Source organism: Xyrauchen texanus, chromosome 1, assembly GCF_025860055.1.
Source record: "Xyrauchen texanus isolate HMW12.3.18 chromosome 1, RBS_HiC_50CHRs, whole genome shotgun sequence".
In the NCBI taxonomy this organism is placed as follows: domain Eukaryota; kingdom Metazoa; phylum Chordata; class Actinopteri; order Cypriniformes; family Catostomidae; genus Xyrauchen; species Xyrauchen texanus.
Window position 1 is genome coordinate 21,832,700 of NC_068276.1, and position 26,194 is coordinate 21,858,893.

The window sequence follows — 26,194 nt, forward strand, 5'->3', positions numbered from 1 at the left end:
CCAATCGTTATGTCTAATGTCATTGTTACCTAACTTTTATAACGTTATTTATTTTTAAACAGTTGTTTTCAGTAAGTCAAAACAACCGTGAAAGATACGATAACTACCTGCTAATAAGATACACATCTTTTGGATGTACCTCTTTTTCTTTCATTATTTGTTTATTGAGGGGAGGGGGTGAGATGATCACCTGCAACCATGATTACACCGGTATACCTCAAACCATCAGATTCATCCGTGCAGGACAGCAGAGCCAAAGCCCAACTGTCGTAATTACCAAAACAGTGTTACTCCGCAAGTAACTTGCAGTTCTATGCTTCAACCGCTAGAGGTCCAAAAGTTACATTCCGGCTGTGTCTCGTTTTGAAGGCCGCGTGCTTGGTAGGACGCGTCCTTTGAAGGCTGTAGTATACCGAGTGTTCTCCTTTAAACAAGCCTCATTTAAACGAGATGTCCTTCATAGGACAAACAGAAACGGAATGTAAGATGGTTATATATTAATATAATTATACATATTATATACTCTGCACCCATCTACTGAGGTACTTCAACTTTGAACATCATATCTACGGGCAAATTGGCATCATTTGTTTTAGACATTTCCGTTGAAGCAAAGAATTGTAGGTTGTAAGTGCCCACGAAGGATAGCCTACACCTCATGCATCCTCCGAATTCCCGTGAAAGAAGGTCCAATCGAAGTGTCGCTTTTCTGAAACGAGACAGCCTCGATGACGTATGCGGCCGAGAAATGTGACCGCCGGAGCACGCATCCTTCCAAACGAGACACAGTAGGTGTTCCTTTAAAATAAACGAATGTTCATGAACTGCTAATTTGTGAAGAATTCTATAATGTTTGTTAATTTCTAATGAAAGTATAAAAGGTTCTCATATTTTCATAAAGGTGTCAGTCACGACTGGTGTAGTTGGTTAACTGAAAAAAGAAAACACAACTTGAAAAATGTTTATCAAATGTGTATAATGTTTTTTGTCAGATATCTAAAAGCCTTTTTATCTTTTGTTTCTGAATTCTGAAGTAATCATTATAATGCCTGCTTGTGCATATATTGTAGGCTATTGTGAAAATTCATTAAACTCTGCCCCTTCATTTTTTACTTTGCTCCCTAAAAAAAAATCACAACAAATATGTTTACGTAGAGCCCAGAACATGTAGCTTATAACTGAAAATAATAATAATCACATTCTTTAATCTTTCTGCCGCCAAATGGCAGCCCACTAGGGAGTGGCCGCAGTTTGAGAACCGCAGGTATAGTTTCTGCAGTTCAGATTTTTAATTACTAAATTTGAAGACCTAAAACTGTTCATGTATTAGAGCTTTTCGATGTGGTTTCACCGATGCCAGGTGAATGTCCAAAATGATTTTGTATGCAGAAAACAGTTTTTTTAATACTTACAGCTTTTAACAACTTTGAATAATTGGTTTAATTTCAAAGAATTGGCAAATAGAAGTAGGACATAGTCCTCGAAGTCTGACTCACTAGCTGACTCACCCTGCACAAAATGAACCAAGAAAAGAACCCCATCCTGCGAAACCTTTAAAGGCACCATTTTCATCTGTACCACTCATAAACTGAAAACTACATGTGTTTCCCCCAAACAGATCATTGACACAGCTCAAAGGTTGTACATGTGCATCTAACGGATGATTTATTTTTCGTAATTTTAACTTTCCTATTTTATGGCCTATAGGCTGTTGGTTTATACTTAGTAATACAGACTTTACTACATGCTTTAATTTGCACAATGAGGTAAATCCAAAATTCATTCTGATCAATAAACAGAGAAACACTCAAGTTTAAATCTTTATTTGGCAGTCTTTTTCTTTACACAAACAGTTAATTTTATTACTCTTATATATATATATATATATACACATACACACACACAAATATATTCAATGAAGCTCAGACCTTGTGCATGAATGGTTCATAGTGAAAACATGATGTCACTAGAAGTGTGGCCTTGGCACCTGTCCATTTCTCTTCTCCGTCATTCAGTTGCTTTTGCTGACCATCTATCTGTTTCTCACTGATTGCGTGACAGCCAGCCTCGATGACATCACTTTATCTGCGCCAATACTGTAGATTTTAAATATACAGTAAGTGATAGACCGACATATCAGCTATGGCAATTAATAGACTGATAGTCCTTGGCCAACAGAAGTGTTCGCTTTCTCTAATGTCTGTTCCAAAATCTACCTTGCCAGTGGATAATGTACATCTTCTGCATTTAAAAAGTTACAATTGTGATAAAAAGGATAGTTCACCCAAAAATGGAAATTCTTTCATTTACTCACCCTTATGCCATCCCATATGTGTATGACTTTCTTTCATCTGCTGAACACAAATTCAGATTTTTAGAAGAATGTTTCAGCACTTTTGGTCCATACAATGTAAGCGAATGGGTGCCAAAATGTTGTAGCTCTAAAAATCACATATGTCCACATGAGAGTAATCAATACGACTCCAGTGGTTAAATCCATGTCTTCAGAAGTGATATGATAGGTTGTGATTTTGGTGATTCACATTCTTCATGCATATTGCCCCGTACTGGTCAAGGAAAACAATTTCTAGCAAAAAAATTACTTAAATATTGATCTGTTTCTCGCCCACACATATATCATTTCTGAAAATATGGATTTAACCACCGGAGTCTTATGGAATACTTTTATGTTGCCTTTATGTGCTTTTTGGAGCATAAACATTTTGGCACCCATTCACTTGAATTGTGAGGACCTACAGAGCTGAAATATTCTTCAAAAAATCTTTGATAGTGTTCTGCAGAAGAAAGTCATTCTGACGAGGAGGAGGGCATGGCCGTGCCACGGTGGAGCACAGTCGGCGCTGAATCAGCTGATCAGCAGGAGAGCGAGATAAAGGAGCAGCCAGAGACACCAGTTCGAGAGGGATAGAGACATGGCCATGTTTTGTGTGTGTGTGTGTGTGTGTGTGTGTGTGTGCGCGTGTGTCCTTATGTGTTTTATGTTGGTAAAGTTTATGTTGACCATTAAATCTAGAGTTGACCAGCCGAATCCTGCCGCATCCTTGCCCAACCTTCATGTGTTAAAGTCATACGCATCTGGGATGGCATGAGGGTGAGAAAATTATAAGAGAATTTTCATTTTTGGGTGAACTATTCCTTTAAGGCAGGGGTGTCAAACTCAGTTCCTGGAGGGCCACAGTCCAGCAGAATTTAGCTCCAACCCTAATTAAACACACCTGAAGCAGCTAATCAAGGTCTTCAGGAGTGCTTAAAGATTACAAGAAGGCATTTTGGAGCAGGACTGGAACTAAAGTCTGCAGGGATGTGGCCCTCCAGGAACTGAGTTTGACACCCCTGCTTTAAGGCCTTTGCAATATCAGCATTTGTATATGTCTCTTTGCCATCATTCTAGGTATTGGCACTGCCCAAAAAAAACACATATCGGTCAACCACTAAAACTGGGCCATTTATACACACATACCTGTGCAAATTTGTGTATCTGCTCAACCACTGCAGCAAACAATGCCCCTACACTTTCATCAATCAGACTCTGCATATAATGCACAGCCTCCTCGTCTGAGAGGTCCAGTCGAAACTTGTCCTGAACCTGCAGTGGGCAGGCACAGAATGTACAGGTTAAAATCGACTGATCTACATGATTTGAATATACAGTTTATTAAAATTTTTGCTATCAGTTGAAGATCCCCTCATGCCAGAGCCCCTTATCTGTCAGACATATTTTATTGGATTGTGGTATTTCTGGTCCTCAAAGAACATGAATATTAAACAACTTAATAACAAACCTTTTTTACAGTTTTGTCAGGCTCTAGTGCGATGTCTGGAATATTAGCATCCACCATCAAAGAGAACAGATTCAGAATGAGGTTAGAGTATCTGCACATGAGGTGAAAACAAAAACAAGTTTATGCATTTCCATGATTTCAAGGAACACTGTGTGTCAGCTCACTGACATACTAAATCTGAGAACGAGTAGGTCTTTGATTTGTTTATTGCTGAAAATATGGGTCATGAAGAATCTCTGATGTGGGTTTGCGAGTAACTCACCTGCGCAAGTGCAGGAAGGCAGTGTAGCATTGTTTCCTGAACTCTTGATATTGCTCACTCTGCATGCCCCCCATCCCCTCCACCATCTCTTTGCTCAGTTTCATGGGGGGTGGCAGGGGTTTAGGGTCCCGACCCAAAATATATCCAAAATCTATATGAAATAGCTTACCTACAAGTCAGAGACACAGATCAGCACACCCCGATCGGTTATTGTCAATGTAAAGTCATTAAAAAGTGTGATCTGTCACAGAGGGTACCAGTCTTTGTGAGCAGTAAGTTGTCTAGATGTCTGTCTCCCACCCCTAGAATGTAGGTGATGACACAATAGCCCGCTGAAAACACAAAGACATGAAAGCTCATAATGATGTGACAAACATGACAATTTGAACATCTTAATTTAAAGTGCATCATGATTTAATACATGTATAAGTAAATGAAGATTACAGTATTAACAGATGATAATAGACATAAAATGAGTCTCACCACAGCTTTTAACATACGTGTCCATGACTTCAGAGCTGATACCATATGGCCCCTTATCATTTGGAGCATGTTTCCGAAAGAAACTCTGCATGGAGACATCATTTAGGAGGAATACATAAGTTGCTGACTTAGTAATCAATTAGTAATAATTTTTTTTTTTTTTACAAAATAGGCAACACTTTACAATAGGGTTGTTTTTGTTAACATCAGTTACCTACCTTTCTTAAAATGAGCATGCTTATTAATATTAGTTCAAACAAAATTGACCATTCTCTCATCATTTACTCACCCTTATGTTGTCTCAAACTCATATGAATTTCTTTCTTCTGTGAAACACAAAGATTTTAAGGGAGGTATGGTGCGTTTATGTCCATACAAAGCACATAATTGGCAGCATAAAAGTAATCCATACGATTTGAGTGGTTTAATCAGAGTCTTCAGAATTTACACAATCATTTTTGGGTGAGAACAGACCAAAATACAACACCTTTTCCACTATGAATCTTGACATTAACAGTCTTCTATGTATGCTCATTATCTGAAGCTTGATTACACTTCCTCGTGATTGATCCACGAGTGTTAAACCACTGGATTAAACCACTCAAATCATATGGATTATCTTTACGCTGCCAATTATGTGCTTTTTGGCACTTGAAAGTTTTGGTCCCCATTGACTTGCATTGTATGGACAAACAGACATCATATATCCTTAAAAAGATCTTTGCGTTCCACAGAATACATTTTGTGATGTAAATTATGTCAGAATTATCATTTTGGGGTGCACTATTCCTTTATAAGTTGATTTCAACAGTTTGTTTATTAACAATTTTGGTAACACTTTACAATAAAGTGACATTTGTTAACATGAACTAACAATGAACAATACTTTGACAGCATTTATTAATGTTATTTACAACATAAACTAATACATTTTTAAAATCTAAAGTTGTATTTGTAAACATTAGTTAATGCACTATGAACTAACATGAACTGACAATGAACAATTGTAATTTGATTAGCTAACAGTGACAAAGCTTAATAAATGCTGTAATAAATATATTGTTCATTGTTAGTTAATGATACCTAATGCATTAACTAATGTTATATGCATTGTTAACATTAGTTAATGCATTATAACCTAACATGTACTTACAATAAACAATTGTATTTTTAGAAATAACATTAACAAACATAATTTTTTTTAATTCTTTATTGGTGTTTATGATATTTAATGTTAAGAAATTTTGTTATACAGTATTGTATTGTACAGTGTTACCACTAAATACAAAACAAACTGCTTAGCATGTCTATAATTAAGTGCTTTATTCAGTATGATTTCCAGAAAATATTCTGAATATGCACCATTTATGTACAGTGGGTACGGAAAGTATTCAGACCCCCTTAAATTTTTCACTCTGTGTTATATTGCAGCCATTTGCTAAAATCATTTAAGTTCATTTTTTTCCTCATTATTGTACACACAGCACACCCCCACAGCATGATGCTGCCACCACCATGCTTCACTGTTGAGACTGTATTGGACAGGTGATGAGCAGTGCCTGGTTTTCTCCACACATACTGCTTAGAATTAAGCCAAAAAGTTCTATCTTGGTCTCATCAGACCAGAGAATCTTATTTATCACCATCTTGGAGTCCTTCAGGTGTTTTCTAGCAAACTCCATGCAGGCTTTCATGTGTCTTGCACTGAGGAGAGGCTTCTGTCGGGCCACTCTGCCATAAAGCCCAGACTGGTGGATGGCTGCAGTGATGGTTGACTTACTACAACTTTCTCCCATCTCCCGACTGCATCTCTGGAGCTCAGCCACAGTGATCTTTGGGTTCTTCTTTACCTCTCTCACCAAGGCTCTTCTCCCCGATAGCTCAGTTTGGCCGGACGGCCAGCTCTAGGAAGGGTTCTGGTCTTCCCAAACGTCTTCCATTTAAGGATTATGGAGGCCACTGTGCTCTTATGAACCTTAATGGCAGCAGACATTTTTTTGTAACCTTGGCCAGATCTGTGCCTTGCCACAATTCTGTCTCTGAGCTCTTCAGGCAGTTCCTTTGACCTCATGATTCTCATTTGCTCTGACATGCACTGTGAGCTGTAAGGTCTTATATAAACAGGTGTGTGGCTTTCCTAATCAAGTCCAATCAGTATAATCAAACACAGCTGGACTCAGTTGAAGGTGTAGAACCATCTCAAGGATGATCAGAAGAAATGGACAGCACCTGAGTTAAATATATGACTGTCACAGCAAAGGGTCTGAATACTTAGGACCATGTGATATTTCAGTTTTTCTTTTTTAATAAATGTGCAAAAATGTCAACAATTCTGTGTTTTTCTGTCAATATGGTGTGCTGTGTGTACAATAATGAGGAAAAAAAATGAACTTAAATGATTTTTAGCAAATGGCTGCAATATAACAAAGAGTGAAAAATGTAAGGGGGTCTGAATACTTTCCGTACCCACTGTATATACACTCTATTTGTGTAACATAACAACAATCTTGGTAACATATTAAGGCAAAGGAAAAAAATGGAAAAGAAATGTGACGACACCAATAGATTTATATTAAAGAACTGTGATGAGATGAGATTACAAATGTACACTGAATATTACCTGAATATTTCCTTCTGTGGCCAAAACCTCTGCCACAGGCACAGACTGCACAAACTGCATGAAACCTGCAGACAAAACATCCACATCCAGCGCTTCAAGTGAGAGAAATCAGGCTCTCACATCAGCAGTATGACAGACAGTGATTGACTTCTGGATTTGCTCTGCACACATAACTGAAGCAGCACTGACCGTGTTTGGTGCTGGTTGCCAGGACTTTGTAGGGGGTCAATTTCAGGTCCAGGTTCTCTTTCCTCAGCAGCTGTTGAAAATAAAGTCGTTGAGGCAGTATAAAGATATGTGTGAGTGTGTGTTTGTTGTTTGAGGGTTACTTCTGACCTTTGGGTGCATCCGGGGACATCCTTCATAGGAAAAACAATGAATAAATAACACAAATAATATTTTTTAATATTGAAAATGCTTCAAGTTTCCTTTAAGAGGTAGGGTAAGGTTTAGAGTACTATAGAGTCACTATAGTAATTATAATTAGCTTCACATAAAATCAATAGAAGTCTATGGTAGGTCCCTATTAAAGTTTCCATTACAACGACTTTGTGTGTGCACGGGTGCGTGTGACAAGAAGCAATTCCTTTTTCAGACCTTGTCCATGAGTGAAATAATCTGCAAGATGAGCTGGTCCTGTCTCAGGTCATCTCCATGTTTAAAGATCACAGGATACTGCTCCCCATCCTCTGTCTTAAAGATGAGTTTTGCTGGCATCAGAGCACTCTGAGAGAGAAACAGGAATAGATAGATGAATGTGTGAAACTATGAAATAGATACACAAAATAAATAGAGAGAGATGGATTCACAATACCTTAAAGAGCGTGGCAGTCTCAGGTATGATGCCTTTAATGTGGATCTGAGGCTCCAGAGGAAGAGGGATGGGCTCAATTTCTGACAGATTCACCTTCTCATTATCAGCCAACAGAGCCTGTAACCGCTCCGTCTGATAGAGAGATGGTCACACATCATATGACACTTCAGATGTGACATGGTTTTGCAACTGATCAACATCTACAATAGTTAATAATATTGATTCTATTTAACCTTTTAAAATGTAGTCTCTTCAGGATCATGATGACGTGTTATTATTATGCTTTATAATGTTTCATACCTTTTTCTTACGGTTTCCGCTCTCCTTCTGAACGGCCTTCATCAGCTGCACTAATCGGTCTACAAATGTCTGCTGAGAGGCCAGCAGGGAGCGCATTACTCTCACACTCTTATCGCCCTGACAACAGAAACACACATCACATATTTTGGAAAAATACCCTCCATTTACAAAAACCATAAAACCATATTTTTCATCCAGGGTTCCCATAAATGTCTTTATTTATAATAAATGACTTTTCCAGTCAATCATGATTACTGGATGATTTTTAACACTCACAAAAGAGCAATATCTAGCTGATTAAATATTTTAGAACCGAACAAGAAATAAAATAAAAGCAACCTGAAAAGTTTATATTCACAATAGAATTTTCCATGGCATTATAATAGTTTATGATTCCATCTTGGAAATCAGTTTTAAAGGGATAATTCACCCAAAAATGTAAATTCTCTCATCATTTACTCACCCTCATTCCATCCCAGCTGTGTATGACTTTCTGTCTACTGCAGAACACAATTAAGATTTTTAGAAGAATATCTCAGCTCTGTTAATCCTCACAATGCAAGTGAATGGTGACCAGAACTCTGAAGCTCCAAAAAGCACATAAAGGCAGCATAAAAGTAATCCATAAGGCTTCAGTGGTTTAATCCATGTCTTCAGAAGTGATACGATAGATGTGGGTGAGAAACAGATCAATATTTAAGTCCTTTTGTACAATAAATTTTTATTAAACCCCATTATTGATTATACTATAAACTTTGACCAGCCCTGACCAGTAGGTGGCGATATGAACAACGAATCGCCAAACATTTTAAATAAAATTAAATAAATAAATAAATAAATATTGGTCTGTTTCTCATCAACACCTATCATATCTCTACTGAAGACATGGATTAAACCACTGGAGTTTTATGAATTACTTTTATGCTGCCTTTATGTGCTTTTTTTGAGTTTCAAAGTTCTGGTCACCATTCACTTGCATTGTATGGACTAACAGAGCTGAGATATTGTTCAAAAAATCTATTCTAAAAAAAATTGTTTTGTGTTCTCAGAAGAAAGACAGTCATACACACCTGGGATGGCATGAGGGTGAGTAAACTATGAGAGAATAAAAATTTTGGGGTGAACTATCCCTTTAAGATTCTCTGATATTTTAAGGTTATCCATGACCGTGGGAAACCAGTATAATCCATTCAATTGTTTACAATAATACAAAATTCATGTTTTGGAAAAAAAACACAAGTCAACATTTATTTTCAATAAATTCTGTTTTAAACACTGTATGTTGTCACGTTACTTTAATGTGTCTTTTAAGTGGGTTCAGAGTGTACAGGTACCTTGAGCAGAGCCTGACTGAACCTCCTCATTACATTGAGATACATGTCATGAGTCTTTGGATCTCTCAGCTGTGTGTCCTGATCCTCACACTCCACAATCACATACCTGCAGAGAGAATGTGGATGCCTGTAAATTACATTTCACTTAACATTTCTATGTTTTAAATCCTCAATATAGAGTCAGTGTGACTGGCAAGATGTTTATAGTGGTGAAACACAGAACTATGATCAGTGGTCAATATTCCACTAGATAATGTGCTGATGGGAGGATCAGTCAAAGGGATGAGCAGACTTGTCCCATTACTGTACTTCTGGATGGAGCGTTGAACACAAGGATTACTCACCAGTATAAATAGTTTGCCAGTGTAGAGTTCTTACAGGCACGTGATATTAGGAAAGTGCACAGATCTTGCTGTGAAACAGATAATACACATTGTTACATACACACATACACTTGATCTATTATTAACTTTTTGTTAAATACTGTACTTACCTCTAGATTTTCAACATCTGTTCCTTCTTTGCCTTTATGTATGCTGACAGTCACGGTGATGGTAGACACCATCTGCGAACTAAAAATAAATAAATAGGTGAAATGCTTCTAGTTTTTTTTTTAATCGCATTTATGGAAATGTACATTAGGGGAGAGGTTTATCTTTCAGGAAATGACACGTTTGAGGCTGCAGCTGACCTGTCTAGATCTCCTAATGTTGAGCTCTCTCCCAGACCGCCCTGACTGTCTCTCTTACTGGCAGGCTCCAAGCCACCCTGAATATCGTTGAAGTTCTCATATTTTAATGCCTGCACCAGCTGGAGCAAGTACATTAACAGATCCTACAGGGAATATAAGAGAGAAAGAGAGCGGTTGATGTGTATCCAAGGGCTGTTTGGGAGTTTTTCTGTCATTGAGAAACTTATTTTAAAGTGGACAATACATGAACAAAGCGTTTACTATATGCACATGCATGTAAAGATGCTATTAAAGGGATAGTTGACCCACAAATGAAAACTTTGTCAACATCACGCTCTCTCATGTTGTTCCAGAGCCATGAAACACTAAAGGAGAATGCTAGCCTAAGTCATCATTTGCTTTCTTTGTATGGAGTCTAAGACAAATGTTGCCAACATCACCTTGTGTTTCACAGAAGTAAGCCATCCAGGTTTGGAACAACATGAGGGTAAGTAATGAGAGAATTTTCATAAATTTTTAAACAATTGAACACCACTTATTATCTGATGATGTGATGCACAACAAGATTTGAAAAATGTAATGCGACTACTGTACACACAGACCTCATCGTCAGCCTGCCGCAGTCTTGCGACAGCGTAGCGTCTCACTGTGGGGTTGGTGAACTGTGAGGACAGCAGCTCCAGGGAATCCTCCACATCCATCGGCCGCCACTTTCCCAGCAGCTCCAGGGCCTGTTTGGCCTCCTGGGGCAGATCCCAGTTCACACACTTCAGGAACTTAGTCAAGGCCTAAAAAACAGACCCACACTGAGATCCTTCCCTGGACGCAGATTAAACCGAACAAGACGTGAACATACTGTGATTATCATGTGTGCGTGATGTCATACCTTCTCCTGTGTGGTGAGGTAATATCTAAACTTCCACACAAGGTCCTGCTCCTCAGAGCTCAGCTGCTTGGTGGGAGGGTAGCTCACAATGATCTATAACAGATAAACAGTTAACACCAATAAAAACCTCTGACGACATCTCGACATGTTTTCTTTTATCACTAACATTGAGTTGATCTCTTGTGGCCGCGTTAGGTTTGAGGTCGTGGTCGGATGGTCCGCTCCGTAAACTACGAGCCAGTTTGTGATGTTTACTTTCCACAAGGTTCTCCTGCAATAGAAAAAATACATATGTACAAAAACTCAAACAAAAGGAAGAGAGACAGAAAGAGAGAAAGAGGGAATGTAAGATAGAGAAAGAAAGAACAAACAGTACTGTTTCTAATTCTGAATTTAATATAGGTGCAAAATCTGAATTTAGCAAAAACTATTTGCAAATAAAGCAGCGTTTCCATCCCATGCGTTTCAAGAGATCGCCACATCTGGGCAAATTGGCGCAAATGAAAATAAATGTTGAAGCTACTGCGGCTCTTTTTAAAAAAAGATGTGATGAATTACTCAGGGTTTAAAGCATGCAGACAAAACACTCTGATGAACTTCATATTTGCTAGCATTCAACAGCAGGTGTCTTATGTCTGGGAGCAGAAGTGTATCAGACAGTTCTGGGAGATACTCTAATAGAAGCCATTAGTTTTGACAACATACTTTGGCCATGGCATTTCAGAATAGTCAGAGCAACATTTGAGATGCGATAATCTTGATGACATTTTTTTTGTTAATTATGTATTCGCATGGCTTTTTGAGGCAATCACATGACATTTTTATTGCATTTAGTAAATGTGTTTCCATCGTAGTTTATGTGCCTGTCTTCTTATCGCATAAAAAAAATTATCTACCACAAGCAAGCGTATACTTTTATACACATTTTTGGAGATTTTATTTGCAACATTTTTTTTTCATGCAATATCCCAAAAATCACATAAACATACACCAATCAGCCATAACATCAAAACCTATTGTGTAGGTCCCCCTCGTGCCACGAGCCCATCTGGCACAACAATCACCCATGTGAATATCTAATCAGCCAATCATATGGCAGCAGTGCAATCCATAAAATCATGCAGATACAAGTCAGGAGCTTCAGTTAATGTTCACATCAACCATCAAAATGGGGATCTTAGTGATTTGGACAGTGGCATGATTGTTGGTGCCAGACAGGCTGGTTTGAGTATTTCTGTAACCACTGATCTCTTGGGATTTTCACGCTCAAAGGTCTCTAGAATTTACTCTGAATGGTGCCAAAAACATCAGGTGAGCGACAGTTCTGTGGACGGAAATGCCTTGTTGATGAGAGAGATCAACTGAGAATGGCCAGACTGGTATGAACTGACAAAGTCTACAGTAACTCAGATAACCGCTCTATACAATTGTGGTGAGAAGAAAAGCATGCAGGTTGGCGCTGTTTTGGTGGCACGAGGGGCACCTACACAATAATAGGCAAGTGGTTTTAACATTGTGTCTGATCTGCGTAAGTGGATGGAAAAACCCAGTTATTGTCAGTGTGCAACCTTCCACTTCATCAAAATAAGAGCATAAGCGGGAGATATGACATGACATGATTTCAAATCCATTTCTAGAGTAAGTTCTTTGTGCACATCTCACCATGCACATCTGAGGGTCGGGAACTTTCACAATGTCTGAACTGGTTGGCAAAGCGGAGGATTCATCGGCATCCTGAAAAGAGAGAGGGGCATAAATCTGACAAACCATTGAACTTTGAGCTTTTGAAAATAATTTTACCCATCAATGATTAAAAAATTCATTCAGACACCAGTCATGACTGAACAAAAACATTAAGCCAAATGCAGTGTTTTATATTAATTCAAGTGGATGTACCTTTTCATAATATACAATGCTGTATTCTCGTTCACCACTTTTGACACGGGGAAATTCTACCATGAGGTACATAAAATTGGAGCTACGTTTCTCACTCTGTGGAGAACACATGCACACTTTATATAATCATCTTAATTTGACGTGATTGTGGCATTTCCTTTTGGACATTCCAATGATTATTTGTTTTCAAGTCAATGCCCTTTAGACCCCAAACATACTCACTTCATTGATCATCTCAATCTCTCTGAAGGTCAAGCGATCCAGCCAGTCGACTTTAACCATGTGACCCTGACGATGAGCCTTTGTCAGCTGAGAAAGACAGACATAGAAAGAGTGGGGAAAACTCTTCAGAAGGAAAATCAACACAAAGAACACCATGTGTGCACAAACCATTAGCCAAACATAACACCGCTGTGTATCAGCCATCAACAGCCTCGCAAACAAAAACACTCATTAGCCAAATGCCAGTCAGTGGCTGCCAGAAAAAGTAGTAGCACACTAAGATGACTCATCCTTTTCTAAACAAACAATTAGTTATGATAAGTACAATAACACATCTCTACTAAAGGCCATCAAGAGAGGATTCTCTATGATAAGCCAAACCAGTCCATAAGAAATCATCAATGGGGAACGCAAGCAGTGTCCAAAACACTTTGAGTGCCTCAAAGACCAATGCACACAGAAAGGAAAATATAATCAAACTATTTGTGAAAAATGGGACAAGTAAAAACAAAAGCTACATTTGTAACCTATCCACCATCTTTCCCAGTTATATAAGGTATATCTATAACAAATATACATTCATTCACACACAAGTTCAGCATTCCTGTCCTGTTTTCTCTCATACTCACATCACTAAGTATCTCCAGGTCTGGGCTCTGGAACAGAGGGCAGTTAAAATATGTCCTTTTACAGAACAAACACACACACACACACACACACACACTTGCAAACAACAAACATTCTCAATTCTCATTCTTTCCACATTTTATAAACCCAATCAGCATTTCCATCTATTAATCTATCAATCCCACCCACTTGTCATGTAACAGATCCCTCATGTACAGTAACTGTCCACAGGCATATTTCTCTCAGAACATCTCTCTGTTCTCCACTCCCCACTCTTCAACTGACCTTGGCCAGGCGGCCCATCTGGTCCTCTGCCAGAGTGCTGCCGGTCCTTCCTGGTGTACTTGTGGGCTCAGTCCCATCCCCCTCTACGGCTGGCCACACCTTCAGATCGTGCATGCCCTGCCGGAACATTCTGTAAAACAAAGGGAGAGTAAGAGATGCAGAGAAGGATGGAGGGAGCAATTTTGTCTCTGAGTTGAATAACATTCTCAAAAATGTACTTGATTATTGATTTTAGATCTGAAGCTCATTCTCTTAAGCTCACTCATATTAAGGCCCAGAAGGTAGAGTGTGTGAATAGTTATAAATATCTGGGAACAACTATCAATAATAGATTGTGCTTTGATTTAAATACAGAAGCCCTGGGCAAAAAGGGACAGCAGCATCTATACTGTCTTAGAAAACGAAGATAATTTAATGTAGATAGGACCATGATGGAATTGTTCTACAACTCTTATATAGAGTCAATGTTGTCTTTCTCCATAATCTGTTGGTTTGGGAATCTTAATGTGATATCTAAAAACATACTCAATACCATTGTCAGAAATAGTGAAAAGATCTGTTCTGATCGGTTTAACAGAAATGTTCTAAATCGAGCTCCAACTGTGCTCTCTGACGGTGATCATACTCTGTATTCAGAGTTCACTAATCTGCATCCAGGCTCTCGTTATAGACTACCAAAGATTAGGAGTAATCGTTACAAATACTTGTTTGTTCCCAGCACAATCAGATTGTTAAATTGACATATGGGAACTTTTTATAGAGTTTAATGTTTTATATATATATATATATATATATATATATATATATATATATATATACACACTATTTTATCTATTTAGAAATTGTAATGTGTGTGTGTGTGCTACGTGTTATGTGTTTTTTTCTCTGTCTGGCTGTTATACTGCAAACCAATTGCCCGTAAGGGATCCTGAACAGAACTCAACATGAAATGGCCTTTGCAACCCATTTTACTCCTGTTATGGTTAGATAGTGAAAAGAATCAGAAAAGTTTCACCAAAATAGACCAGCGCAGCAAATGTGGTCTATGCAGTATATGATGTGTTTGAACAGGAGGGGTGTATAAAATAATAGACATTGGTGACATCAACCGAAAAGTAAGAGTCAGAGGGAGTTATTACGTAGTGAGGAAAGATTACAAAGACAAAAGTGGAGTCCAGTGTATGTACTGCATTTGTCTTTTCATCTACTGTTTTATGAATACTGAGGATTCAGACATTCTAGTCATGCTAGTCAAATGACAAACTGCTATTGGCATATTTTATAGCAGGGCAGTAGTCATATTCAAACACAAGGAAACATTTGTTTACTTTGGAATAACATGAACTGATGAAACATGCATGCAAAATCCAAGAACATTATTACTAAAGTATTATTGAAGGAATCAATAAGCTCAATCGACAGCATTTGTGGCATAATGTTGATTACCACAAGAAAAAAATTTTTTTTTACTCATCATAAAAAAAGCAAAAATCGAGGTTACACTTATAATAGAAGTGAATGAGGCCAATTTTTGGAGGGTTTCAAGGTGGAAATATGAAGCTTATAATTTTATAAAAGCACAAACATTATTTCTTCTGTTAAAACTTGTGGATTAAATTGTCATTGCTATGTCATTTTAGGGTTTATGTGCATGTGTGTTCAGCATTGTAGATGTGTTATGGTCTCACCAATTCTTTTTGGTGTGTGTGTGTGTTCTGTATTGTGGCTGATTTACTGATTTTTGAAAAATAAAAAATAAATTGTTCTGTTTTATAGTCTGACCAGTTCAGAGAGTGTGTGTGTGAGTGTGTGTGTGTGAGTGAGTGTGTGTGTGTGTGTTTGTTTTGCACTTTTGATGTTTGGTAGTCTCACCTCTTCATGTCTCTGTGTGTTTTTTTTCTGCACTGTGGCTGTTTTTGAAATTTTATATGATAAATAATTTAAGAAAATCTGTGATTTTTAGTGTTTCCCATTCATTTCCAATTACGGTCACTTTTGACCAGGAACAGTACAAATGTAACTTTTGTTCTAACCCCTGATCGAATCAACTCCAAACTGTGTGTGTGTTCAGATATCAAATGGACGAAAAGTCACAGAGTCTATTACCCGTCAGATTAAGGAAACCAGTTTTATTGAAGAAACAAAATGGATTTTGGACAGTGCAGTGCCAAACAGTGCATGAGGGTTAAGTGCATGTAAATATGGTCACTGTAATCCTGATTTTACTTCTTTTTTAAAGGAGGGACAAGTTTATTATGCCACAAATTGCTGTCAATTGATCTTAACTAAAGTGTATCACCCAGAATAGTCCTTAATCTTCCTAAAGTATTAAGTAAGTAGCATCCAATTTGATTTCATGTTGACTTTAATAGCTGAGATACATAAGTCACCATGCTTTATCGTTTTTTTAACAAATCTTGTAACCATTAAATCCTTACCCATATTTCCCAAAGAGGGTCACCGTAGTGCCTCCAACAGGTGTGGCACGGCCAGGTCCATACACATCCCACACAGTGAGAGCTACCTGGGCACTCTGTGGCAGGTCAGGGTACTTCACTGGCAACTTAAGCCACTCATTCCAACTACGGTGAAAAATGGCAGGAATAGCAATGTGACAAAACAAAAGTAAACAAACTATATCAGAAGTGATTGAAATACACAACATTTTAGACTGCAGTTGATCCATTATATTTAGAGCTCACTGTACAAATATCTACAAGTATCTGTGAAGATGACATAAAGGAAACATTTCTAACAGAGGCATTTCTGATTGATTTCCTGCTCTGACATACAGGATTCGACCATTGTAAATGTACTCACTTCCAGCGAGTGCTGAAGGCCTTGTAGGAAGTTCGTACTGGCAAAGCAAGTGGCTTGCCCTCAGCAAATACCTGACAAGTGACAAACAGGTCGGAGCAGCTCTCCTGATAGAGCCCTGAGAAACGCAGCATGGGGTCCTCCAGCAGAGCTTTATAGCTCTTCTGCTCTCTCTTGCCCTCCAGACTGCCTCTGCCAAAGCAAATACAACAGGAAATGCTATTTCTGCTCAGTCTCTGAGGATGATACATTTGAAGTCAGAAGTTTACGTACACCTTATCCAAATACATTTAAACTCAGTTTTTCACAAGTCCTGACATATAATCATAGAAAACATTCCCTGAAACAGGTCAGTTAGGATCACTTTATTTTAAGAATGTGAAATGTCAGAATAATAGTAGAGAGAATTTATTTCAGCTTTTATTTCTTTCATCACATTCCCAGTGGGTCAGAAGTTTACAAACACTTTGTTAGTTTTTGGTAGCATTGCCTTTATATTGTTTGAGTCAAACATATTAGGTTCCTTCCACAAGCTTCTCTCAATAAGTTGCAGGAATTTTGGCCCATTCCTCCAGACAGAACTGGTGTAACTGAGTTAGGTTTGTTGGCCTCCTTGCTCGCACATGCTTTTATAGTTCTGCCCACAAATTGTCTATCAGATTGAGGTCAGGGCTTTGTGATGGCCTTGAATTTGTTGTCCTTCATCGATTTTACCAAAACTTTGGAGGAATGCTTGGGGTCATTGTCTATTTGCGACCGAGCTTTAACTTCCGGGCTGATGTCGTAATATTTTGCTTCAATATATCCACATCATTTTCCTTCCTCATGATGTCATCTATTTTGTAAAGTGCGCCAGTCCCTCCTGCAGCAAAGCACCCCCACAACATGATGCTGCCACACCCATGCTTCACAGTTGGGATGGTGTTCTTCAGCTTGCAAGCCTCACCCTTTTTCTGCCAAACATAATGATGGTCATTATGGCCAAACAGTTACATTTTTGTTTCATCAGACCAGAGGACATTTCTCCATAAAGTAAGATCTTTGTCCCCATGTGCACTTGTAAACTGTAGTCTGGTTTTTCTATGGTGGTTTTGGAGCAGTGGCTTTTCCTTGCTGAGCAGCGTTTCATGTTATGTCAATATAGGATTCATTTTACTGTGGATATAGATACTTGTCTACCTGTTTCCTCCAGCTTCTTCACAAGGTCCTTTGCTGATTTCATTTGATTTCCCCATGATGTCAAACAGTTTGAAGATAGGCCTTACAATACATCCACAGGTACACCTCCTATCAGATGGCTTGAAATAATTTTCTGGAATTTTCCAAGCTGCTTAAAGGCACAGTTAACTTAGTGTATGTAAACTTCTGACCCACTGGAATTGTGATGTCGTCAATTAAAAGTGAAACAATCTGTCTGTAAACCAGTGTTGGAAAAATTGCTTGTGTCATGCACAAAGTAGATGTCCTAAATTACTTGCCAAAAGGTAGAGTTCAAGGTAGCGTTCAAGTCAAGTCTCAAGTCTTTGAGGTGGAGTGCAAATCAAGTATCACGTTTTTCAAGGCCAAGTCTTAGTCAAGTCTCAAGCCTTTGGTCACAAGTCCAAGCCAAGTATTAGTCTTAGTCCTTTTTTGGCAATAGTTCTTTATCTGCAGCTGGTTAGTTTAGTAAACCCTTTTAAATCAGACATCTAAAAACTGTGCAAGCATTTTTAATTTTCTTTTATTTATTTATATATTATATAACTCACTACAGATGTAAATCACAAGATTATCAAAATAATTATTATTCAAAAGTATTATGCAATATGTAGAATTAATTCTGTTTGGTGTATGAACTTTTAATTTTCTGGCCTTAAAGGGAGAGTTCACCCACAAATAAAAATTCTCTCATCATTTACTCACCCTCATGCCATCCAAGATATGTATGACTATCTTTCTTCAGTGGAACACAAATGAAGATTTTCAGAAGAATATCTCAGCTCTGTAGGTCCAAAAACCACATAAAGGCAGCATATAAGTAATCCACACGACTCCAGTGATTTAATCCATGTCTTGTGATTTTATAGGTGTGGATGAGAAACAGATAAATAAAAAAGTCCTTTTTTACTATAAATATTGACTTCAACAGTCTCCTTGGCGATCAAGATTTCAAGCTTGATTACATTTCCTATAGCGCCATCAAGTGCTCTGCACATGCATCAAGCAAGCCTGTTCTCACCGATTTAATTACTTCAGAAGACATGGATTAAACCATTTATGGATTTGCCTTTATGTCCTTTTTGGAGCTTAAAAGTTCTGTTCACCATTCACTTTTCATTTTCCTTGTAAGACCTACAGAGCTGAAATAGTCTTCGTTTGCGTTCTACAGAAGAAGGTGTCATATACATCTGGGATGTAAATATTGAATTTTCATTTTTGGGTGAAATATTGCTTAAAAGAATATTCCATTACCACGTAATTTACACAGTGCCGATAGCTCCAAGTACTTCACAGGATGACAACTCTTCTTAATGCAGTTTGACTTTTACAGTCGCTGTCCTATGATGATGATGATGATGATGATGATGATGTCTTGCGCAAGATTGTGTACTGGCATCCCAGGAATGCATTGTCCTAATGACGTAATGCAATACGCAATTAAATTAAACAGATTCCATTCTGCGCTCGTAGAGCCTCACAAAAATAATTTATGATCTTTATTCCCAGCAAACATGCCAGTGCGGGCCCACTGTGGGTAAGTGTGGGTTTTCTGTGGGACAGTGTGGGCAAGGGCAAACCCTTTGGGGCCCCATGTGGGCATTCTGTGGGCAAGCCCACTGTGGGCTTGCCTATAGAAAACCCACACAGGCCCCCAGTGGGTTAGTCCATGCGGGGCCCATAGTCGTTTTGTCCATTTGGGCCCACATGAGGATTTACTGTGGGCAACCAACAGTGGGCTTGCCTACAGAAAACCCACACAGGCCCCCAGTGGGTTAGTCCATGCGGGGCCCATAGTCGTTTTGCCCATTTGGGCCCACATGAGGATTTACTGTGGGCAACCCACAGTGGGCTTGCCTACAGAAAACCCACACAGGACCCCAGTGGGTTAGCCCATTCGGGGCCCATAGCAGTTTTGCCCATTTGGACCCACATGAGGATTTACTGTGGACAACCCACATTTAGCATATAGTTAAAAATAGTTAAATTTTTAGTTACAATTTTTTTAAAAAGTTAAATATTTTATGTGGGTGTTTTTTAATTGCGTGTCTTTATGGTTGCCAGATTTTGTCACAAACCCAACTAATCTCATATGGTATAGCCTACAATTTTTTGGGTGGGAGATATAGTCCCATCCAATGATCATTAAGCTGTAAAATAGATAAAATCAATTCCCATGATATTTTTTTTCATTATTATTATTTTGCTAAAATAAATGTTATTGTATCTGTTGTTATTAAAATATACAATTATAAACTCAATTATGCTCAAGAAACATTTCAGTTGTGCTGCTTAACATTTTTGTTGAACAATGATGTGGTAAGATTAAAAAAGACAGATATTCATATTTTTATTCATCAAGGATGCATTAAATTGATCAAAAGTGACAGAAGACATTTATAAAGTTACAAAAGATTTCTATTCAATAAATGCTTTAATAAAATTAATAAATGCTGTTTATTAAACTGAAAAAGTATACATTTCTACAAAAATGTTAAGCAGCAAAAACAGTTTTCAACATTGATCAATTGTAATAATATTTCACAATTTTTACTTTACTGTTTGATTAAATAAATGCAGCCTTGGTGAGCACAAGACTTCTTATAAAATCTTAACTTCATACATGTTTAGTAAAACTTATGTTATGTAATTGACTTCTTTGTCACAGGACAAAAATAGCCTTGACTGCTGTCATGAATGGGCCTACATATGTAGTATGAGAACTTAATATTAAAAGCCTATTTATGGGAGACAAAGAAGCAATTTACAAATACAATAATATCTTCCACAATAAGAAAAAGGGAGGGGGACACCACCACCACGAGTTTACCATTAATTAATGAATTAACATGGATTATGGCAGTTAAAAAAACACTTGCAGGCTGGATAATTTAAATTTACTAATTTAATACATTAATTTAAATATTTTTTTTTATTTTTCCTTGCGCCAGGTAGACATAAAAGGTAGGCTATATATATATATAATACATTAATATTGTAATATTATAATAAATTAATTTTTTAAAAATGATAAAAAATATACTTTACAACTTTACACCTCGCGTGCAAGGCCCGCGAAAGAACCTGGAAGCCGGTATAAAAGCTCTGATCAACGGCAATCAAGTGCACAGCACGTCGACGACTCCATCTGTGGACATCCTGACTGTACTGAAGACATCCTGAAGAAAGAGGTTTCCTGAGGTAAAATACTTTTTAAACTATTGTATTCAAATAACTTAAAACTTATAACTCCAATACAAATATCAATGACAATTAAAAGTATTAAGAAAACGTATATCAAATCTTGAATTATGAAAAAAGGACACAGGCGGTCTGAGGGAACAATTTGTTTTTCTCAGGCTATTGCAGTTTCAAACACATTAATAATATAAGCCCTTTTCACATTTTATATAAAACCCAATTAATTATCAATTTACGGACTACCTTTTACCAACTCTAATGTTCACGTAAACGGGTTTTGCTACCGTCTACACCGTCAATAACCGTTAATGTCGTTATATCTGTGTGACGTCATTTTGGCATTTGCGATAATGGAGAATATCTGGTCAAATTGAAAATATCATATTTCCAAATTTCACTAAATTAAATGTCAGTCATTTTTAAATACCAAGGAGTTGTTGTCATGGTGAAACCTCCAAACATTTACTGCGGTCAAGCCAGCCGCCACTTCGAAATGAGCGGTCAAACTAGCCGCACCTATATTTCGTGGTGCGCGTATACACTGGTTATTGCGGTATGACCGTCAGAATTAAAACAGGTTAAATTCCTGCAAAGGCAATTTCACTTGCACTCATTTATTCTGTCTGTCTGTCTGTCTGTCAGAAAGAAAGACAGAACGAAAGAAAGAAAGATTTTAGCACACCTCACAACCTGTCATTGCATGATATATTGAATTCCAAAATAAGAACCCCCCCCCAAAACTCATATATTACCTTTTTTGTCCATACATTCAGAAAATCATAAAAATAAAAGTCCTAGCTTCCACAGACCAATTTCACCTCAGATGGGGAGGACACCTTCTCAAGGTGTGAACTACAATGTTTCAGGACATTCTGATGTTGTATTCCAAAATAAGAGCCCCCCTAAAACTCGAATATTAGATGTTTTGTTTAATAGTTCCAAAATAACGCCACAGCCAAACGGTTGCGCGCCTGCATCTCCAGACAACAGAGTGGTGCGAAGAGTTTGAATTTGAACGATTCAGTGAGTCACTCCTTAACACACATATTTGGTATTTAACACCTCTTTAAAAGCCTGCTAAATTAATAAATGCATTTAAATAAATAAAGTTTTGTACTTTTTCACTACAGTTTCAGTATAGCTGTACTGTGAATATACTAATGTGTTACTGCTTTAATTTAGGCAAAGTATCTGGCAACAGTTGGGGGTACAAGCCCAACCTCCAACACCAGACGTATCCTGGTCTGCATGCTGACCACCTCACTTGCCCAGCAACTGTGCTGGAAGGGCTCTGGCCAGAAGATGGCCTTTGGGCAGATGTTGGTCTGCAAAGCAGTTATAGGTACAGTATATAATGTATGTTATATATGTGATAAGCCCGTATAACAGGAATAAAAATGAAAAAAATAAATAAATGGGAAGGAAAAATCAGTAGTCAGGTGTAAACAGGGGTGCCGCCAGAAATTCTGGGCCCTATGGAAACCAACATTTCTGGGCCCCCTACATTTTTTACAGATAAAATTTAACCCAATAAACATGCCCAGTATACTTTAAAAAAGATACTTAGCACATTGCATAGTTAAAATGTCTAAAGATGAGTACAAAGCCTACAAAAACAAGAAGAAAAAAAATATAGAAATATGTACTTGTTTACATAAAAGGGAGAACATTTATTATCTCAATTGCAATTGCAAGCACAACAGAACATAATGTACATATATTGACATATCCTTTACATGAACAAGCTTTAGCTGGGTCAAACTGCTCAATCAGGAAACATCAGCTAGAACTAACCCATAATTAAATCAGTCCAGGAATAAAACTAGCTAGGCCAAAAGGGCTCAAAATCAAGACACACCAGGAGTAATGCCAGGCCTAAACAAGTACTGAACCAGACATCAACTGTTTGTTATCCAGGTCTAACAAAGCTAGTAAAGCTGACTCTGCATCTGTGTAAGTCAAACACACACACACACACACACGTAATAATAACCATATTATTTTTATTGGCCTATTTAGTTTTCTTAATATAAAATATTAAAATATCTATTTTGTAAACTCCTTATAGCCAATGGTTACTACAGACACATGTTTTATTCCATTTTATATTATTTTTTTTCTGGGGCATTTTATTCACATTAAGAACGTGAAGTTTGACAGCATCGATCAGCAGCAGCACTGTCACTTTACAGAACACACGGCAAACTGATTTTGTAATTTTTGAAACGTGTAGATTACTTTTTGTTTTGTAAAGTTATCATCATGTGGCGAACACAATAGATAAGACGTGTTTAGAGGCTTCAATCTTCGTGAAGTTTCGCGCTCAGGCTCACCTTGTTCGGCTGAGACGGGGACGGGGGACGTGGGGGAAGGAGGAAGTGGGTGTGCAGCAGCCGCTGAATCTGTGTCTACGAGACATGATAACCCCGGAGACAGCAGAGATGTTATTATTGTTGGATGTAAATCATAATTCAGTAATTATTTTACTAAGCTAGCTAGATAAAAGCAGGTCATGTAGCAACAAAAGTAAGTAGCCTAACTCTGAAAGTTTTGGAATACAGGAATAGGGCAAGCTACCTTTCTTTTTGAAAAACTGTGTGACAACTGTCGACTTCGGCGTTCTCTGTCTTCTCTTTCCTTCTTTTCTTTCGGTTTTTGATGCCCTGACTTTTGATGTGACATGCCTGCGTGTCACTGTCTGCACTGCATCATAGCAAGTGCAATAAGCAAGAGACGCTACACTAGCGATCGTAGCTCAGACAGCGCAGGTGGAATGAACCATTGTGAGGGGGAGGGGTGTGACTGAAACAGTAAATACATTATTTGTTTTTTAAATATTAAATCTATGGTCAAAACGGACAAAATACACATTTAGTGCATGAGGGGCCCTAGCACATTTAATGCATGTATAAAAAAGAGAAAATAAATAAGAAAAGAAAAAGGGGGTCTGCTCTTCTGGGCCCTAAATCAGCCTGGGCCCTTAGAATCGTCCTAACCTTCCACTCCTTTACGGCGCCCTTGGGTGTAAATGTACAGTAAATTAACAATGTTTGATCTGTCTCATGTTTCCTGTAGCCAGTAATCCTCGTCAAAGTGCAAAGGAGGTTGAAATGGCGTAACAGTACTTGCACAACCCTTATTTTGTTTTTAACATTTATATTTCAATTGATCCTTTCTCACTTAGATCCTGTGACAAAAAGCAGCCAAGCCACTGCATGCGAGGTGGAAGCGTCCGTAAAAACGTGGCTCCGTAATGCAAGGGACAGAGATGGGGGAAGGCAAGGAAGGGCCAGAACTGCAGTGAGGGAAATACCTACTGAGGAGATTGGTTTTTAATTTACTTTCATATGTGTTTTAAGTATTCTGTGGTTCTGTTTTTGTGTGTTTATTGCTGTTTTAAACTGCTCTATTGCTTTTTTTATTGCTGGTTAAAAATAAATCTCAATGTATTATTATTAATTATAAATATTATTAATGTCTGTAAATAAATTATTTTTAAAAAAAACATGACCCTCGATTTATTGCTGCTACCTTTAACAAGTGCAATTGTTCTGTATATAGTAAAGTACCCACACTCCGTGTGCTCAAACTTTGCACCTACACCCACAGTGTGCCCACATCCAGCCCACATGAGGGCCCACTCTAATTTAGGCTGTCCCACTAGGGCCCCACCTGGACCCCATAGTGTGGGGCCCACGCGTGCCCCACATTTCACGGCGGTATTTGGGCCCACAATAGGCTGCCCACAGTGGCCCCACATGGGCCCCTAAGGGGTTTGCTGTGGGCCCACAACTGGCCCCAATGGGGGCCCACTCTACTTACTGTGGGCCTGCCCACAGTCAGCCCACACTTTGGGGTGTACCACTGGGGCCCCACCTGGGTCCCATAGTGTAGTGCCCACACGTGCCCCGCATTTCGCGCCGGTATCTGGGCCCACAGTGGGCTGCCCGCAATGGCCCCATTCGGGCCCCAATGGAGCATGTTTGCTGGGTTTATGATGCACGCGATGGACAGAGACTCTTTAAGATCCAGGGCAAACGGAGAATGATGTCAATATACAGATGACAGCTCTAAAATCCAAAAGCTCTCACCGGACTCGACTTAACACTTTATTCTTCTGCCTCACGGTAAACATCGCAAAAACAACGAGGAATGAAGGAACATATCCTTAACATCTGTTATAAACTGATTCTGCATTTGTACAGCATACATGTTTTTACTTTCATCCCGGTTCTCAAACATACTCACATTTTCAAGTGGACGTTTGTGTCCAGATCACAACTATAAACGTAGTTAAACTTATCTGTGTCCATCTTCATTAATCGGTGATGTCTTCAGGAAAAAATCCTACTGAATTCAATTAAACGAACATTAAAAAAAATTCAGATTTGTGAGGCGGTGGGAGAGAACATGCGGGGCCTGATAGCAAAAATAAACCTGCACTGGATCTTATCTCAACAGTTTAGACTCCTGTTATAACTTCACCTGATTCAGGATAGCCACTACGGCCTACCAATAACACTTGTGGTCTTAATTTAAGACAATAATAAAGTCGTAATGTACATCTGCCTAGCCATTATCGCGTCAGCTTCTAGAGTGGAAAACATCATGATGAGGCCTAACTAATCGATCCCAGTTCTGTCGATCCCCGCTGAAGTTGGAAACATAGAGAGTCTATGGTTGGAAATTACTGAGTGAATCAGAAATGACTGCTTTGGTCTGTTAAACCTTGATGGCTTCCTGTTTGGTTAAAGAA

The 26,194-nt window shown here is 38.3% G+C and overlaps 1 protein-coding gene across 3 annotated transcripts; it reads right to left on the minus strand.

Moving 5' to 3' along the window:
• Nucleotides 1-1,813: 1,813 nt before the first annotated feature.
• LOC127650351 (phosphatidylinositol 3-kinase catalytic subunit type 3-like) lies at nt 1,814-26,096 on the minus strand. Of its 3 annotated transcripts, none has more exons than XM_052135730.1 (26): nt 25,687-26,096; nt 19,492-19,653; nt 17,044-17,232; nt 16,662-16,805; nt 14,224-14,353; nt 13,312-13,398; nt 13,090-13,185; nt 12,856-12,927; nt 11,360-11,464; nt 11,194-11,286; nt 10,910-11,095; nt 10,308-10,450; nt 10,110-10,188; nt 9,961-10,028; nt 9,617-9,722; nt 8,283-8,399; nt 7,983-8,114; nt 7,766-7,894; nt 7,358-7,427; nt 7,169-7,233; nt 4,549-4,633; nt 4,323-4,397; nt 4,066-4,234; nt 3,804-3,894; nt 3,482-3,607; nt 1,814-2,096 (listed from the first exon to the last, which is right to left on the minus strand). In XM_052135730.1, the coding sequence occupies exons 3-26, from the start codon at nt 17,172-17,174 to the stop codon at nt 2,082-2,084; spliced, it is 2,514 nt and encodes an 837-aa protein (XP_051991690.1). In that variant the 5' UTR covers nt 17,175-17,232; nt 19,492-19,653; nt 25,687-26,096; the 3' UTR covers nt 1,814-2,081. The 3 variants fall into 3 exon arrangements, with proteins under 3 accessions (XP_051991690.1, XP_051991681.1, XP_051991674.1); XM_052135721.1 differs by lacking the exon at nt 19,492-19,653 and adding an exon at nt 21,296-21,416; XM_052135714.1 differs by lacking the exon at nt 19,492-19,653.
• Between the last annotated feature and the right edge of the window lie 98 nt (nt 26,097-26,194).